An 18,990-nucleotide genomic window follows, 5' to 3' on the forward strand; every position below is an offset into this window, starting at 1 on the left:
ATAACCTTTAGTCGTCTCGCCAACTTATTCAAAGCCAAGAGCTTAAAATGGTAAAAACAAGTCCTAATCAAATTAAGGGAGACCTACTATATATAGGGTAATCAATACCTATGGATACTTGACTCCAGGAAGAAAGAAGTCCTCCTAATAATCAGTACATTAACCTCAAGTAGGCTTTTTACAGTTCTCAACTCATCAATAAAAATAATACGTTGTTAATTCTATTTCAGAAAACTTTTTGCAAGTTGTCTTTATTTACAACGCCAACTTTTAATAGGTCACTGAAGTCCACTAGACAATAAACTAGGCAGAAATCGCTTTACAAAGAGGGAAAGCCCAAAATGTCACTTTCTAGAGAGAATCCACTGTTCAGTTTTATTCAGAGCAAAAAAAAAGAAAAGGAAAAAAACCTTTGATCATATAAGAAACTCAAGCTTTAGGTCTGGAATCTGTACTCAAACTACACATGCAAAGAGGACAATATTCGCTAATACAATTGATTTGCTGCTGCATTTGTCTACAGTTTGTCTAATATTAACAATTATAAACAGAGCAGTGCAACTAGTATTTGGAACAATCCTTACAGTGTTACAGTGTCAGGCAGAGCATTTCACTTCTCTTCACACCACTGGTTCTCTTTGCGTACCTAGAAGAGATATAATGGAATACTGTAAGGTAGTCTTTCCTAACACTGCTATTTAATCATTCACTAACAGTCTGAAGTAGGTCAAAAGGAGTTTAAAAAAAAAAGAAAACCAATATAAAAACAACACATAAGGCACTTGCCTTGAATGTGACCAACCCACGTTAAAATCCCATGTAGTCCCCCCCCAAGCACTACCAGGAATGATCCTGAGTGTACATCCAGGAGTAAGTCCTGAGCACCGCCAGGTGTGGCAGCCCAAAAACCAACCAGACAAGAAAAAAATAGATTGGGACCCTGTGATAGTATAGCAAGTAGGGCACATGGCTGACCCACGTTCAATTCCCAGCACCACATAAGAGATCTTGAGCCCTGCCAGAAGTGATCCCTGAGCACAAAACCAAGAGCAACCCTGGTGTGGCCCAGTGATTTTTTAAAACTAACTAGATTAGGAGCCAGAGTACAGCGGGTAAGGTGCTTGCCTTGCATGCAGTAGACCTGGGTTCAATTCCCAGCATCCCATATGGTCCCCTGAATACCACCAGGAGTAATTCCTGATTGCAGAGCCAGGAGTAACCTGAGTACTGCCAGAAACCAATAAATTTTTAAAATAATGTTAAAAAAATAATAGGTTAAGTGTGCCTTTTTTGTGACCCTTCATTGCCTCCCCATGCCGTTAAAATTATCAAAAGAGCAAACAAAAGCAACTGGCAACTTTCCCCAGAACTGAGCACGGTAGCACTGTAGCACTTGTCCTCCCATTCATCGATTTGCTCAAGCAGGCTCAGTAACATCTCCATTGTGAGACTTTGTTGTTACTGTGTTTGGCGTATCAAATACGTTATGGGTAGCTTCCCTGGCATTGCCATGCAGGCGAGATACTCTTGGTAGCTTGCCGGGCTCTCTGAGAGGGGCACAGAGGAATCAAACTCGGGTCGGCCCGCTGCGTGCAAGGCAAATGCCGTACCGCTGTGCTATCGCTCCAGCCCCCAGAACTGAGAGCAAAGTTCAATCTCCGATTGTAGCTGCCAATAAGATCACTGTCACTGTCCTCCCATTGTTCATCGATTTGTTCGAGCAGGCCCAGTAACGTCTCCATTGTGACAACTGTTACTGTGTTTGGCACATCGAATATGACATGGGTAGCTTGCCAGGCTTTGCTGTGCGGGCGAGATACTCTTGGTAGCTTGCCGGGCTCTCCAAGAGGGGCGGAGAAATAGAACTCGGGTTGGCCATGTTGGCCGCTTAGCAAGGCAAATGCCCTACCTGCTGTGCTATCACTCCAGCCCCCAGACCTGAGAGCAAATTCAAATAGTTCAATCTCCGATTGTAGTTGCCAATAAGATCATTTTTTAAGTTTCATTTCCTCTCCATTCACTAAGTTACTACAAATAATCCTAGCATACGACTGAAATCATGCAGTTTGCTACTACATAGATGGATCTGGAGAGTATCAATCATGCTAAGTGAAATCAGTCATAGAAGGATAGAAACAGAATGATCTGTCTCTTATGTAGGATATAAAGAAACAGAGCAATAAAGATGTTAAAAGGCCACAGTAACTGAGAACTGAGGCTGGGGGTTGGGAGGAGAGAGTAGAGGAAGGGGACAATGGCACCATGGAAGAGTAAAGTGTCTACTCTGATGAATGGGTGGTGCTACAATGTTTTATGCAATGAAACCCTACCATTGTTTTGTAAACCAGTGCCTAAACAAAAAACAATTCTAGAACACAACCATCCATATATCCTATTTTTTTCTAAAGCATTTATGGTCTATAGTACATAAGACCAAGGTAATAAAACTATTAACTGCTAAAGATATCAAAGAGCACCTTTGAATGAATCTTTTTTTTTTTTTTTGCTTTTTTTTTGGGTCACACCCAGCAATGCACAGGGGTTACTCCTGACTCTGCACTTAGGAATTACTCCTGGTGGTGCTCAGGGGACCATATGGGATGCTGGGAATCATCGAACCGGGGTAAGCCACATGCAAGGCCCTACCCGCTGTGCTACTGCTCCAGCCCCATGAATCTTTCTTATGCTTATAAAAATGTGGAAACATGCCAGAGAGACAGTCTAGCAGGCAGAGTGTTTGCCTGGATTCTACTCGGGTTCAATCCCTGGCATCTTATATGGTATCCAAAGCACTGCCAGTAGTGACCCCTGAATGCAAAGTCAGGAACACTGCCTGGTGTGGTCCAAAAATCTTAAATTAAGAATAACAAAATTGTGGCATCATCTAATTGTTTTTTTAAACTCAGGGTCAAAGCAATCTCTTAACCAAGAATGTTCTTAAGACGTAGAATGTACTTTTTACCCCTCGTGTAAGGTCAAGACAGGAACCTCTTTCCCTGGCATGTTTCTAATAAAGCAGGTTATCAAAACAAGTGGAACTTACCTGGGCTTCCTCTTCTTCAGTAAAGTCATTTTTGATGTTGAAGGTCTTACGAATCTCCTCAGGTGTTTTCCCCTTAATCATATTGGCAACAGTCTTGCATGTAACATCAAGCAAACCTTTGATGTCTAAGTAGTTTGCAGCCTAAAAAAAATTTTTTTTTAAAAAAGGGATAGTCGCTTTCACTGAAATATATTTTAAAGCAAATCCAAAACTAGTGACCATTTACAGTCCAATGAAAACATAAAACTGCAAGCTGGGGCTAGAGATAAAATAAGTTGCTGAGTACAGGCCTTACACGCGGCACACTATTGTTCACAGCACCAAAGGGAGCTCCAAAATACTGTCTGGCATCACCCACAAAATAGTCAAAAAAAAATTAAAATGAAAAAAATTTAAAAATTCTTACCAGGATAAGTTCAAAAAGTGTTCCTTGGTCCACTTTCAGGAATTCTTGGTCCCAAACAGGGATATCATCTGTTCGCTTTTCTTTGTTCTCATCGTCCTCAGGAGGAGGGGGGTCATCCTTGTGGTGGGTGCACCACTGAATAACCTACAAACAACAAAGTTCATTCCTCTCTGGCATTTTGTCACAAGGTACTCATTGTACTTTGAGGCAGGTTTATTCCTTAACTGAGCTAAGAACTAGCAAGATATTATCTTGAATAATAAAGTTAGTGGACAAGCTTAAAAAAACAATTAATTTTAAGAAATCTTCAAAACCCCAAGTGAGGCTAATCTTGGAAAAAAGAAAATGATGCAGACAGATTACATTACTCCACACATTAATAAAGCTCTTGTGCAAGAGAAACAAAGGACACTGTAGCACTGTCCTCCTGCTGTTCATCGATTCGCTCGATCAGGCACCAGTAATGTCTCACAACAAATTGTGAGACTTGTTACTGTTTTGGCATAACAAATATGTCACAGGTAGCTTGCCAGACTCTCCGAGAGAGGCGGAGGAATCGAACCCGGGTTGGCCGCGTGCAAGGCAAATGCCCTACCTGCTGTACTATCACTCCAGTCCAAACAAAGGACAAAGACTGTAAAATATCTGCAACTGATACAAATTATCTCAGAATAAAAGAGAAGGCTTCAGTGGGCAAGGCACTTGCCTTGCACACAGGAGACCTTGGTTTGATCCCCAGAACCACAAATAGTCCTCCTGAGCACCTCCAGGAGTGATCCTTAAGCACAAGGTCTGGAGTTAGCACAGCTGTGTGTACCCACAAAATTTAAAAAATAAGTAAGACTACACTTGCGTAATAGGTGAAAAAAAAAAAAGTGACAGCAGTCCCAGAGACACAGTACAGTGGGTAAAGTGCTTGTCTTGAATGTGTCCAAGCCAGGTTCGATCCCCAGCACCCTATATAGCCCCCCAAGCCCGAGGCCCCAAAACAATAACAAGAAAATTAAAAATAAAGGCCCAAAAGTTCCCTTAGTAGAAACATAATTAGAGTCATTATTAGGGTTTGGGGTCACACCCAGCTGTGCTCAGGCCTTACTCAACTAAAGCACATGATGACTTCAACATACACTGTAACGTGAGACCCAGGGTCATGGAAAGCAACAAAGGAAAAGGAAACAGTAATAAATAGCTAAATTTCTATCTACCAGCCCACTTATATGCCACTGCTTTCCCCATTTTCCTAGCCTTTCAAGAAATCCGCAGGTGGTCCCAGCCACTCCGACTGATTCTCAGTCAAGTAGGATGCTTAGACAATGCTAGGGCCCAAGGCTGTATGTAGTGAGGCAAGGGACCCTTATGTCAGGGGACCACCAGGACTATTATAGTCAGTAGCATTCCGGGGCCTCCGGAGTTACAATTCTGGAGTTATAATTGGAATGGGCTTCCATTCCAATAATTCTTGGAAACCATGTAGTGCCAGGGATCAAACCAGATTCCATGCATACAAAGTATAAGCCCTACCCCCTATGCTATCTCCCTAACACTACAAAGCCTTTTTTTCCCCCCCCTCCAGTTTTCAGGTCACATCCAGTGGTGCTCAGGATTACTCCCAGTAGTGCTCAGAGGATTACTGCAGTGCCAGAGATAGAACCTGGGTCTCTTATATGTAGTTTTTGCTCTGCTCTTTGTTTCTTTGGTTCCTTGCAGCCTTCTTTTTTTCCTGGGAGGTGAGGAGGAGGGAATGTTTGAGTCACACCTACTGGTACTCAAGGTTTACTCTTGGTAAACCTTGGGGGACCATATGAGGTGCCAGGGATCAAACTCGGTCAACTGTGTGCAAGGCAAGCACTTTACCAGCTGTACTATATACAATGTATTATATACAGCTTTGCGATATAACTGTTCATTTCCCTTACACAAACGCATCAGAACTGAGTCTGTGTATTTCGTTCACTGCTATAGTTCTGATACTTAAAATGACACTTGAACATAAGCAAATATCCTTTTAGAAGCATTGTGCATTAGTACTAAAACTGAATTGGGGATACAGGGGGTTCCACACCCGGCAGTGTTTAGGTTTCTACCTGGCTCTGTGCTCAAGAAACAACAAGCAGTACCAGGATTAAACCAGGGTTGCAGCCACAGCTGCATACTAAGCAAGTGCCTTAACCTTTGTATTCTTTCTGGGCCCAAAAGATACAAACTTTATTAGTACAATAACCTAGAATCAGAAATTACATCGAACTAAATAAAATCTAATGTTTAGGACAGGGTCGTAGCAAGTGGTAAAGTCTTGCATGCGTGAGGCCTAGTGTTTAATTTTTTTTGCACACAAAAAAACCCTTTAAGCTTTTAAAGCATAAAATACTGAATTGTCATAAGACATCCACTAGCAACAACCTTAGGGGCTAAAAATATAGTACAGGTGGTAAGATCCTTGCCTTACATGCAACTGACCCTGTCTCAAATCCTGAGTACCATAATATGATCCACTGAGGATTCGAGGGGTTATTCCTGAACACAAAGACAGGGATAGTCACTGAGCACTGCAAAGTGTGTCCTGCCCCAAAAAAGGAAAAAACTGCTAGCAGTGATCCCTGAAAGCAAAGCTAGCAGTAAGCCATGAACAACACTAGGTGTGGCACAACACTCTCTTCACCAACCAAGAAAATAAATAAAAAGAACTTTTAGGGTGAGAGAAATGGTAGAACAAGGTGCCTGCCTTGCAAGTGATTGATAAAGGTTTGAACCCTGGCACCTCAGCAGTAGTTCACTGACACCCTCCAGGAGTGCTGCCTGAGCAGAGCCAGAAGTAAGCCCTGAGCACAGCAGGTGTGGCTCAATACACCCCTTCAAAAAACAAAAACAACTACATGGGTCTGGGGAAGAGATAATACAGCAGGTAGGGTGCTTGCCTGTCTTGCACGCAACTGACCCAGGTTAAATCCCAGCACTACATATGATCCACTGAGCCCTGCCAGGAGTGATCCCCGAGTACTGTGCTGGGTATGGTCCCCAAACCAAAATTTTTAAAAAAATATTTCATGTAAAGGGGCTGGAGCAGTATCACAGCAGGTAGGGCGTTTGCCTTACACGCGGCTGACCCAGGTTCAATTCCCAGCATCCCTTATGGTCCCCTGAGCACCGCCAGGGGTAATTCCTGAGTATAGAGCCAGGAGTAACCCCTGTACATCGCCAGGTGACCCCCCCAAAAAAAATATTTCAAGTAAAAAACAAAACCACAACATGGATGAACCATGACATCATTATGCTAATTAAAACAGGCCAATCATTTAAGAACAAATGAGGTAAACAGGGTAGTCAAATCATACAGAAAACAGTAACATTGTGAAACAGTAATGGGAAGTTATTGTTTAATGGGTACCAAGTTTGTTTGAATTGGTGAAAAAATTTCAGATATTAGCGGTGGTTAACTGTATGACCATGTTGATGTACTTCATTGTCAGTGAATTATATGCTGAAAAACATTAAAATGGCAAATTCAGTTATGCATTTTTCACAATTCTTTTTTGTTTTTAGACCACTCCCAAGTGTGCTCAGGTGTAACCCCTGGTAATACTTAGAGGACCATATGTGGTTCAAACTCACACTGGCAAGATGCAATCCAAGAGGAATAAACTCTGTATGATCTCTCCAGCACTCATAATTTTTCTTTTTCTTAAAAGCCTCTTAGAGGGCCAGAAAAAGAGAGCTCACTGATTAGAGTGCAAGAGTGCAAACTTTGCATGCAGAAGGGCTAGGTTCAAACACCAGAACAGCACCATGCCAGGAGCAGCTCCTAAGCACCACTAGGTATGGTCTTAAGGGGTCTGGGAGAGATAGTACTCCTGTTAAGGCACTTGTCTTGGATGCAGAACCCAAGGATACAATTCCTAGCACTCCATATGGTCCCCTGAGCTCTGTCAGGAGTAATATTGGAGTAAGCCCTGAGCACAGTCAAGTGTGACTAAAAATCAATAAAAAACTAAATGCCTGTAAGAAAAGGGTCATTAACATATTAAAAATGTTCAGGTTTAAAGCATAAATTCTGGGGGGCTGGAGAGACAGCACAACAGGGAGAGCGTTTGCCTTACACGCGGCCAACCCGGGTTCAATTCCCAGCATCCCATATGGTCCCCTGAGCACCGCCAGGTGTGACCCAAAAAGAAAAAATAAATAAATAAATTCTGTTTAGAAAGACAGCTCAAAGGGCAGGAGGCCAGGGTTCAAAATTCCTGGCACCGCCAGGAATGACCACTGAGCAACCAACTGTGAGTCACCCCCAAGCACTGCCAGGTAAGGCCCCGAATAAACAAAACATATTAACCTTCTATCCAATGAAATAAATTGGTAATAGCCAATCTTGGTATGAGGAAGGGGGGGGGGAAAAAAAGAAAAAATTGGGGCCAGATAGTACAGTGGGTAGGGTGTTTGCTTTGCATATGGCCAACCAAGGTTCAATCCCTGGAACCCCATATGGCCCCTGGTATCCTCCAGGAGTGATCTCTGAGCACAATCAGGAGTGCCCTGATTACCTCTGGGTGTGGCCCAGAAACAAAACAAAATGTTAAAAATAAATACTAACTAGAGTCGCTGCATGTCTGTCAGGGTCAAAAGAAACCATCCAAATGAAACTGTTTATGATCTATTCGGAAAACAACTGGATTCAACCATTATCTCTAGCAAGCATCCCCCCCACCCACAAGTGGAAACTGGCTGGTAATTTTTCAGATAAGCACTCAAATAACTAGCTTTATTAAGGCATCATATGCCCATGAACCTTATAATTCTATTCAATGTGGAGTAGTTTTATGCTTAGGTACAAGGTAAAGTACCCAAGTGATAAAAGGGGGAGATTGGGGAGACACTACAAAGGCCAGACCAGGGATAGAGCTCAGCAGTAAAGCACTATAGCCTTACATGCATAAGGCCCCGGTTCAATCCCTGGCACCACATAAAAATACAAATAAAGGGCCAGAATGAACAGCAGGCAGGGGATTTGCCTTACTCGGTGACCTGGGTTCGATCCCTGGCATTCCATATGGCCCCCGGAGCACTGACAGGAGTGATTCCTGAGTGCAGAGTCAGAAGAAAGCTTTGGGCATCGCCAAGTGTGGTCCCAAAACAAGAACAGAAAAAGAGCAACAATGAAAGGGCTGGAGAGATAGTACAGCAGGTTTTACCTTGCACACTGCAAACCTGGGTTTGATCCGACACCACATATGGTTCCCCAAGTCCCGACAGAAGTGAGCCCAGAGCACAGAGCCAGGAATAAGTTCTGAGTACAGCGAAGTATGGCCTAAATAAATTAATATCCAGAAAAGCACATATCCTGTCCTCACTCTCACTTAAGGCATACCCATTTTTATGGTCATACTAAAAACAATTTTTTTTTTTACATTTAATAAGCATATGTTGTTGTTTTTTTTTAAAAATAATAGTAACAAAATATTCTACAACTTTAATTCTCACAAAGGGCTGGGTAAATAAACTAAAAATACTTAGTCATAATAATACTATGTTAAATAAAGAAACCTATATATAACCAATATAGGAATTTTAGTAAATTAAAAAAAGGCAAAGCACAAATTCAAGTATACTGTTAGCAAGCTTACCTTTTTTAATATTGCTGCGTTAACATTTGGGAGAGGAACTGGGTCATCATCTCCTTCATCATCCATTCCTAAATCTAAGACAACCAAAAGAGAACTGCCATTATTTCCTAACTTCAAAACATTTATAGCCAGCAATTTATGCTCCAAACAAGTAACTTCCAAGAAAGGACTAAAAGACTATAAAAAGTACTCGTAAGAACATTTAAGAGTCAGCAGAGAGGGGTTGGAGCAATAGCACAGCAGGTAGGGCGTTTGCCTTGCACGAAGCCGACCCGAGTTCGATTCCCATCATTCCATATGGTCCTCTGAGCACTGCCAGGAGAGTGCATGAGCCAGGAGTAACCCCTGTGTATCAGAGTCAGCAAAGAACGGAGAACTGTAGTTAGTATTAAGTTTTCTTGGCTACCAGAAAACCAAGCGTAGAGCCAAAGCACAGTTCAAATATGCAAGTCTAAAAATATAGATTAAAAAATACAGATAAAAAACCTACAGTTTGGGGCAAGAATGATGGTATAATGGGGAAGGTGCTTGCCTTGCATGTGCTGGACCCAAGTTTGACCCCAGCTCCATATATAGTGTCCCCCCCCCCCAAGCCCCAGCTGGAGTGATTCCTGAGCACATAGTTTTTTAACTATGATAGTAGTAAGCCCTGAGTACCAATGAGTTTGGGGCTCCCTATCCCAAAAAAGAACGCATCACCTTTAGCTATACTGATTCACTCACCTTCCCTTTTCCCATCATTGCATATTTCACTGCAACCTAGAGTAAACTATTAAACAGCCATATCTCACTTTAGATTAAACTAATTCAGTTTTTCCTGAATTATATAAAATACTTTAATCAAAGAGGAGAGGAAAAAATATATTCCGCAAAAACCTTGGGAAAGATATTAGGGGGAGGGGAAAAATATTACGGAAGACCAGTTTTGATCCAAATGTTATTTGAGAAAAGGTTTGGATCAGTAACAGTATGAGTCTTTTGGTTATAAAGGATTACTTCTCTACCATTTAAACTAAGAATGCACAATTTTTCTTTTGCTTTTCAGACAGGATGTATACTTATCCTTCCAAGTTACCACATTTAACCAAATAACAGCAAATGTAATAATCTTATCCTATTTGTAAGGAACACACACACACACACACACACCCCACCTTCACAAATAGTTGCACCCGAGATTTTCCTTCATGGTGTCACAGGTCAATCCCAGGCTTCATGCATATAAGGCAAGTGCTTTATCGGCTGAGCCACATCTCTGTACCCTCACTTTAGAAATAAAATTGTCATGAAAACTGCAATGATTGTGCAGTAAATTAAGACTTGATAGTTTAAGACTTCTGAAAGACACCTGTGTCCTAATGCCACACCCCTGGTTCTGAACAAATCAATCCACAAGTTTTTCTGTCCAGATTTTCACTTGATGGTCCTAGATTAGGTTTTGTCTTTTCTATGCCCCCAGAATTATACCCAGCGATACTACAGATGTAAAACAAAGCAGTATACCGCCAATTTCAGTAAGATCCCAGTCTTTAAAACTAGAATTCTATATAAACCACTGGTTCTTAAGATAAACTCAAACACCTTTGATGCCCAGAGGCTACAGAGGAAAATAATTGTTTAACTTCTTGCTGTGTTATCAGTCCACCTGCTTCAGAGATCAAAGCTGGAATAGAAAACCTTCAAGGAGCTCTATGTTCTAATATTGGCAAATATTTCTGAAGCAGCACAGGCACCAATTAAGATGAAATAAAGAACTATTCATTGTCAAAGTAAGCAAACAAGCCGGTAAGTCTATCAGTTTCTACATCTTCTAGATAAAGCCTTACTCACCTTTAGGGAGGGCTATGTGCATCGCTTTCACACATTATTAGTGACCATATTACAGTTACTCATTCAAAAGGCACTTAATGGCAGTGAATATGGGATGTACCAACTGGATTTACAATTTAACAGACATGATCTATACGTGGAGATTTCAAGATACAGGATAAATGCCACAAGATTAGTATCAATTACAAAAATAAACTATAAATTTATCAGCAAATATATGTCACCATATTAGGAAACAGAGCAGATACTCTAACTCCACTTCAGTCTTTACTATATTTTAATGTCTGTTGTCCTCTAAACTATGAAAGCCTAAAAGGTCAGTTTGCAGAACACACATCTGTTAATCACTCTGGGTACCTCAAAACATCTTCCAGTCTCTTTCAGTGACCTCCAAAATCCCACTCCATTCTTCACTTCTGAATCTATACTCATAACCCTCATCCAAATATGGTTCCTGCTAAACTCATTCCTAGATCTATTCTTCTGCAATTCACGTAAGTCTATCTAAGCACTCTACAACTCAGGGTCTATTACCCACATATTCAAATGCCTACTAGGACCATTAAAGGATTCAAACACATGGAATATGTTAAAACTTATTTCTTTCATTCCTCTCAAACTTGTTTGCTCTACCAACTGCAATTATCCCAATATCATAAACTGCAACTAAAATCCTCAACTTTTTCTCTACCATACCCTATCGACATTATCTCAGAATATTCAAAAACACATTTGAAACATCACTTATACTGCACACTGTAGTCTTTCTACAAGCTATCTCCACATCAGTTACAACATGTCCACAGCACCACTTGGCACACAATTTTGTAATTCTCAAATTATACTATATGACAGTTTGCCTTGTTTGGTCTCTGTCCTCCTTCCTAGTTTATAAACTCTTCAAGGACAAAGATCATTTCTCACATACCTCGTCTCAACAGCCTATTGTTAGTGTTTGGCACTTAACTCTTTGATATCTATAAAACTACAGATCTTCCCTATGTAAAAATCTCTGGTATGTGAGTGCTGAGAACAGTCATATCACAACTAAGTTGTCCACCCCCACTCGCCAACTCCCCACAACTCTGAAAACTGACTTGTGCCTCGACATATTATTGTCCACCATTCCACTGGCAATACTAAAAATAAAAAAAAAAAATCAATGTAAATTGATGAACGCTTTATTGTTTCATGTCTAGTTTTACTGCCTTTTATAATTGTGCTGCAGTTTATTTTGCAGCCGTTTTGGGAGTAACAAAATAAACATAAGAACAATTTGGTTTAAAGAAAAAAAAAGGCAAGGAAGACAGTTTAATAGGCTGGAGCATATGCTTTATATACATAAGACATGGGTCCCTTGATACCACATGGCTCCCCAACCACCACTGCATGTTGCCCAAACATCAAAACCAAAGACATGAGGTCAGGGCTGGAGTGTATGCTTTGCATATGGAAGCCCAGGTTTGGTCCCCAGCACCAAATGGTCCCACAGGTACCCTTGGGAGCAACCCCTTGCACCAAGCCAGGAGTAGATTCTGTGTACATCAGAGATGACCCTTCAACAAAAGTCGACATTGGAGATTAGAAAGAAAACATTGGGGCTGAGAATGTGACTTGTAAACTACATTGCTATATATGCAGACCAGGGTTGATACATAGCACTTAACTTAACAAAGAGAAGGTATCTATTTAAATTTTACAATCTATCCAGCTTGCTCCCTTCTACTAAAACAAAGATACTCTAGCTATCATACAGCAAGATACCCCTTTTCAAAAGACTTTCCTATTTATCATTAGAAATTGTGAATCCCCAGCAACACATGATTCTCTGGGTACCACCAAGAGAGATAAAAAAGCACAGCGGGTAGGGCACTGGCTATGCACACAGCCAACTCAGGTTCGATCCCTGGCACCCCAGAGTGTCTCTTAAGCCTACCAGGAGTGATTCTTGCGTGCAGAGCCAATAGTAACCATGGAGCACCCCCAGGTGGGTCCCCAAAACAAAAAAAAAAGTGAAGGGATTAGTTTTGTAATATTGTGTACTAGGAACCCAATCAGGAATAACTCTGTAAATCAAGGTGATTCTATTAAAAAAAAAATTGCAACTTGGAGACAGAGATATAGTACAGTGAGTATGGCACATGTCTTACTCAGGAGTCAACCAAAATTGATCCCCAGCATCACATATGATTCCCCCAAATTCTGCCATAAGTGATCCCTGAGCACAGAACCAGGAGTAAGCCTCAAGCACTGCTAGGAGAAACTGTAAATCCAAAGTTACTAAAAAAGAAATGGATCAACTGAGTTGGAAAGTTGGGAATCTTCTGAACGTTTAGTTTTACTATTTACTAAAAAAAAAAAAATAATAAAATAATCTGAACAATACAGAAAGGTTGACCTTTATCAATCACAACACAACTAGCATCTTAAATGTGAACTTTGTTATGTCACTCCATGTCACGGAGCACTTTATGATGCAGTACAATTGTGATGTCCACCATTCCCTAAACTATCAATTTTCTTCCCTCTTTTCCCCGACACCAATTTTCTAATAAACTTACCTTCCAACATGGTTTTGATAGTTACAGACTGTTTGGCAATTTCCACATCAACTTCAAATATCTCTCCATCGGAACTCTGCAACTTAATAGAAGGCATCTAAAAAAAAAGATATTTCATTTGGAATTTTAAGAAAAAAAGAATTACACTATGTGCTAGAAGCCCTCTAATTTTTTAAAAATTTTATTTTTTGGGGTTTTTTTTTTTTTTTTTTTTTTTACTTTTTAGGTCACACCCAGCCATGCTCAGGGGCTACTTCTGGAATTGCTCCTAGTGGTGCTTGGGGGACCATATGAGATGCCAGGGATTGAAGCCGGGTCGGCCGTGTGCAAGGCAAACGCCCTACCCACTGTACTATCACTCCAGTTCCCAGAAGCCCTCCAATCTTAACTATAAAATTATAAGGAGGAGATGAAGAGCTCCCTCAATAGGATTAGCACATGCTTTACTTGTAGGACCCGCAGTTCTATACTGTATTCTATCCTAGCACCACAAAGCCTCCACAGCATGGAGTGGCCCAAAAAAACAAGCACAAACTGAACAAACTGAATTTCAGTATACAACCCTGTAAAAAAATTCTAATGTTTCTAAAAAATTTTTTTTCAAAGGAAGATTGGAAAAATAACTCAATGGGCTGAGAGCATAAAAAGTATGTGAGTGGCCCAGGTTTAATTCCCATCACATTTTGTGTTGTCCATTCCCAGAGCCTCAGAATCACAGGAGAAATTTCTAGGCATTTTGGATGGATGTAGCCCAAAATACAAATTTTTTTTTTTTTTTTTTTTTTTTTTTGCTTTTTGGGTCACAGCTCGCAATGCAAAGGGGTTATTCCTGGTTCATGAACTCAGGAATTACTCCTGGCCGTGCTTGGGGGACCATAAGTGATGCTGGAAATTGAACCCGGGTCGGGCCACATGCAAGGCAAACACCCTACCTGCTGTGCTATCACTCCAGCCCCTAAAATATAATTTTTTAATTTTAATTATAAGATTTCCAGCTATGATGGTCACTGTCACTGTCCTCCCGTTGTTCATCGATTTGCTCTAACGGGCCCAGTAACGTCTCCATCGTGAGACTCATTGTTACTGTGTTTGGCATATCGAATACGTCACGGGGAGCTTGCCAGGCTCTGCCATGCGGGCGAGATACTCTCGGTAGCTTGCCAGGCTCTCCGAGATGGGCGGGAGAGGGGCGGAGGAATCGAACTCGGGTCAGCCATGTTGGCTGCTTGCAAGGCAAACGCCTTACCCGCTGTGCTATCACTCCAGCCCCTAAAATAGGTAAAGGCCCTCCCGTTGATCGTCGATTTGCTCGAGCGGGCCCAGTAACGTCTCCATTGGAGACTTTGTTGTTACTGTGTCTGGCATATCGAGTACTCTCGGTAGCTTGCCGGGCTCTCCGAGCCCCTAAAATATAATTTTTAAATTTTAATTATAAGATTTCCAGCATTCTATTTTTTTTTGGTGATTTTATATGACTATATTTTAACTTTCAATTCCTTTTTCAAATGAAAGATATAAAAGGTATTTGGTGTTTTTTAAAAAGGATTTTTTGGCCATATTCAGCAATGCTCAGGGGTGTTCCTCGAAGTTCTGGGGATTCAACCTGGTCCTTCAACATGTAAAGTGTACACACCTGTCCACTGAGTTCTCTCTGAACCCCTATCTGTAAGGTTTTTTGCCAGTAATGTACTATAGTTTTAAATATAAAATATTTTGCTGCTCTGCCAAAGTTTTGTTATTAAATGATTTCTCATCTGAACTTTTCTATCAGGACTGGGAAGAAATAGACATGGTCAAAGCAATAGTATAGTGGATAGGGTGCTTGCCTTGCATGCAGCTGACCCTGGTTCAAACCCTGGCACCCCATGTGCTCCTCTGAACACAACCAGTATAATTAGCCCTGAGTATAGCCATGTGTGACTGCCTACCTGTCCACCTCCACCCCTCACATTCATTAAAGTATTCCTACTGCCTTTACTCAAAGTATATGTGGGGCAGAGATAGTACAGGGATTAAAATATACTCTTAGTGGGTGAATATTTTAAATGTCAAGTTTTACTCTTTGAAATTAATAGTCACATCAGAGGGTTGATCTTTCACGAGGCTGACCCTTCACATATGCCATGCCCCCACCCATTACCACCAGGAGTGATCCTTAAGCAGAGCCAGGAGTAAGCCCTGAGCAGAACCAGGTGTGGCCCCTTAAACAAAAAAATTGTGTTTCGTATTTTTTGTGATTCTAGAGCTAGGTTTACTCTACTAAGTTCACTCAATAATGGTCTAAATTTAAGCTATATGTTTACCTGAAAGTATTATCTATTAAGACTTATTTTCTACCTGCCTTTCTGCTTTTACTCAATCGTGACTACTCCATTTAACTAGTTAAATGCCGCATAACTGCCTCCAAATGTGAGAGCAGGTGGAACAAAACTATCGCATAAGATAATCACTGTTCCAGAGTGAGACCTACAAGTGAAAAATAGGTTCAGATTCAAAGAACTGAATCAAAATTTATCTGTCTGGGTTAATGCAAAAACCATATAATACTAGGGAATTAAAAAAGTATTTAAGAGATCGATGTAATTACCTAAGCCAAATAAATAACCTAAATTCAGTGATTTTATTTTCTATTATGAACTGTCCAGGTTTGAAATCTACTAAAAATTCCTATAGTAATAACTTGTTGCCCCCCCAAATGTATAACCTTATGAACTGTGAGACACCAGGAAAAAAGACACTTGGCAATTAATGAGTTAACTAACAAACTTTTAAAGGACAAATTCTAGTATATATTATTTTTAACTAAAATTTCTAAGCTCTGGGGGTGGAGTGATAGCACAGCAGTTAAGGCGTTTGCCTTGCACGCGACAGACCTGGGTTCGATTCCCAGCATCCCATATAGTCCCCTGAGCACTGCCAAGAGTAATTCCTAAGTGAAGAGCCAGGAGTAACGGAGTAACGCCTGTGCATCGCTGGGTGTGACCCAAAAAGAAAAAAAAAAAAAGAAAAAAAATTTCTAAGCTCATAATTTCTTACTATCTTCAAGCCACCACACCAATTATTTAAATATGAGAATTCAAGACCTCTTTGTTTCAAATAATACAGCTTTGAAGGCCCAAGCTTCTGATATACTTATAATTCGGTAATGTGGCTATTTGAAAGCGTGGATTTCAATATTTAAAACATTCACTGCACCCACTTTAGGTTCAAAGCCTTAAAATCCATTAAGTTGATTAAAAATGTTTATTCAGTTAAAAATTTCTCAAAGCAATTGTCAATATTGTCCATACTGTTATGGAAGCCAAGAAGCCAAGATAGACAGAATCAGAAAAAAATGGCTCCAAGGACTGAGTGCAAGCTTCTTGGGCAGGATTCCTGGCACTGCAAGGTTCCCAGCACTGCCAGGAGCTGAGTGATTCTGAGCATGCTTGGGTGTGGACCCCCCACCCCCACTTCTCTCCAAAACAAACAGATCGGAAACAGACTACTTTAAAAGCCAGACACTGAAATCAACTGCTCTCACTCAGATGGAGAGAATTCTACTTCACTCTTCAGTTCACAAATATGACAACTTCTGCACCAGGCTTAATGCCTATCAATAATGAAGCTGGAGAAGTACCCTCCTCTGTGACAAGGCAACAACAAAAGTTATCTCTGAAAAAAGCATCTTAACATGATTCCAATTTGTAATCGCAAAATACTCTGTTTTTGCTTATATCCCATAGTACTGGAAAGAACGTAACAGTCTACTAGTCTGGCAGTGTGGTTAATCACTTAGCAGCAAACCCCCTATTTCATATTTCTTTCAAAGAACTCTTGAAAAACAGCAAGACCTGCTTAGTCATAGTCAAACTGATGGATTAGGTTACCCTTAAGGGAGCTGAAATCTAATTAAAAGGCAGGAAGGCAATCGGTTAATCTGTAATTCAATGCACCTCGTAATCCTAGACTTAATTCTTAAAAAAGAAAAAGAAAAAGAATAAAGTATGATACACTAAGGAGTATTTCTTAAAGTGTCAGACAACTAGTGCAAAATTTTCACATAATGGATGAAAGTGCGATTTCCCGTTTTCAAGTCCATTCGTTATCCTATACTTTGGTATTAACCCTCCTCCATGGCCGGCAGGCAGTGGGTGAGATTACGTCATTACAAAAAAAAAAACAAAAAACAAAAACAACCCCAAAAAACCCGTTTTGTTTTTGTTTTTTTAAGTGACCTGAAATTCTGCCACCTCTTTGGAAAGCGAGCAGGGGGAAAGGGGGAATTCGCACAGCTCTGACACGGATCCATTCCTTTGTTGCGTCCTGAAGGAAAAACATGCATGACCCAAAAAATAAAACGCCAACGCCGGCTCCCATTAGGCAAGGGGAGCCGGAGCAGGTGAAACGTGCAGGCCCTTCTGATGGCCAGCCTCGCCGGGGGAGTCTCCGGCCTTGCGGACTCCCAGGAGGCGCCCCCCCACCCCGATGACACCGAGCGGAGCGCGGTGGTGCCCGCAGGGCCCGGCAACGCGAGGGCGCGCGGCGGCTCTCCGCAGGGCTCGGGCCTCGGAGTCAGACACTAGACACCGAGGGCGTCGGGGGAGCGCAGGACCGAGACGTCGGGGCCTCCCACTGCCCAGCTCCCTCCAAACACCCCCCAAATGCGCTCCCCGCCCACGTCAGTCACAAAACCTCCTTTAAGCCCCCCCACCCCCACCCCCTGCCGAGGCCTTGCAGGCAGGGAAGAGTCAACTCCGACGAGGGACGCTCCCGCCTCCCGCTCGGGCGCCCACGGGGCGTCGCGGGGCCGCGCGGCCCGAAGACGCCCCCGCCGAGTCGAGGGGGTGGGGGTGCAGAGAATGGGACGGCAACGGGTTCCAGCGGGCCTGCGGGCGAGCCAGGCCCAGGTGCCGCCCGCCTCAGGCGGGCCCCGGCCGCAAGGGGCGGCCATCCAGCCCGCTCCCTGCGGCGGCGCCGCCCTTCCCGGGTGGGTCAGCGGATACTCACGACGTTCGGTCAGGAGACGGTGGGCTGGAGGTTGACGAGAACCGAGCCGCGTCAGCAAAGGGGAGAGAAAGGCGGAGAACAAGGCCACTACAGAGGCGCGCAGCGGCGGCGGCCTTTATAGCAGCGGGCGCGGGCGCTGAGGACCCCCCGCGGCGTCACCGGGCCGCCGGGGCTGGTCGCCGAGATCGCCTGACGGGAGGCGCGGAAGGCCGGGCGGGCCCAGCGCGCCCACCGGCCCGAGCGCGGTGCGGAGGTGACCGGCGCCGTGCGGGGAGCTGACGCTCCGTCTCGCGGCCTCGAAGACGGGCTCGCGCGCTTCAAACCCGACACGGGGGCCCGGGAGGGCGTTCGGCGACCCGCAAGGGTCCTTCAGGCAGGGGCTGTCCTAGGCGGAAGAGAAAGACCCCTGGTCCTGAAAAGCCTAGAAACGACGAGCGTGTGGGCGGGGTGAGCAGGGCGGTGTTTGGGAGGGGCCGAGGCTCCCGGTTGCAGCGCAAACGGCAGCGGGGTGGGACGTATGGCTGCGGTGCCTCGCACTCCCCGACG

At 42.8% G+C, this 18,990-nt stretch overlaps 1 protein-coding gene across 1 annotated transcript; it reads right to left on the bottom strand.

Moving 5' to 3' along the window:
• Positions 1-232: 232 nt before the first annotated feature.
• SKP1 (S-phase kinase associated protein 1) lies at positions 233-18,591 on the bottom strand. The gene is made up of 6 exons (XM_056124463.1): positions 18,445-18,591; positions 13,456-13,552; positions 9,065-9,138; positions 3,450-3,593; positions 3,044-3,184; positions 233-646 (listed from the first exon to the last, which is right to left on the bottom strand). The coding sequence occupies exons 2-6, from the start codon at positions 13,550-13,552 to the stop codon at positions 611-613; spliced, it is 492 nt and encodes a 163-aa protein (XP_055980438.1). The 5' UTR covers positions 18,445-18,591; the 3' UTR covers positions 233-610.
• Between the last annotated feature and the right edge of the window lie 399 nt (positions 18,592-18,990).

This window comes from Sorex fumeus, unplaced genomic scaffold (genome assembly GCF_029834395.1).
Source record: "Sorex fumeus unplaced genomic scaffold, SorFum_2.1 ptg000051l, whole genome shotgun sequence".
Classification (NCBI taxonomy): domain Eukaryota; kingdom Metazoa; phylum Chordata; class Mammalia; order Eulipotyphla; family Soricidae; genus Sorex; species Sorex fumeus.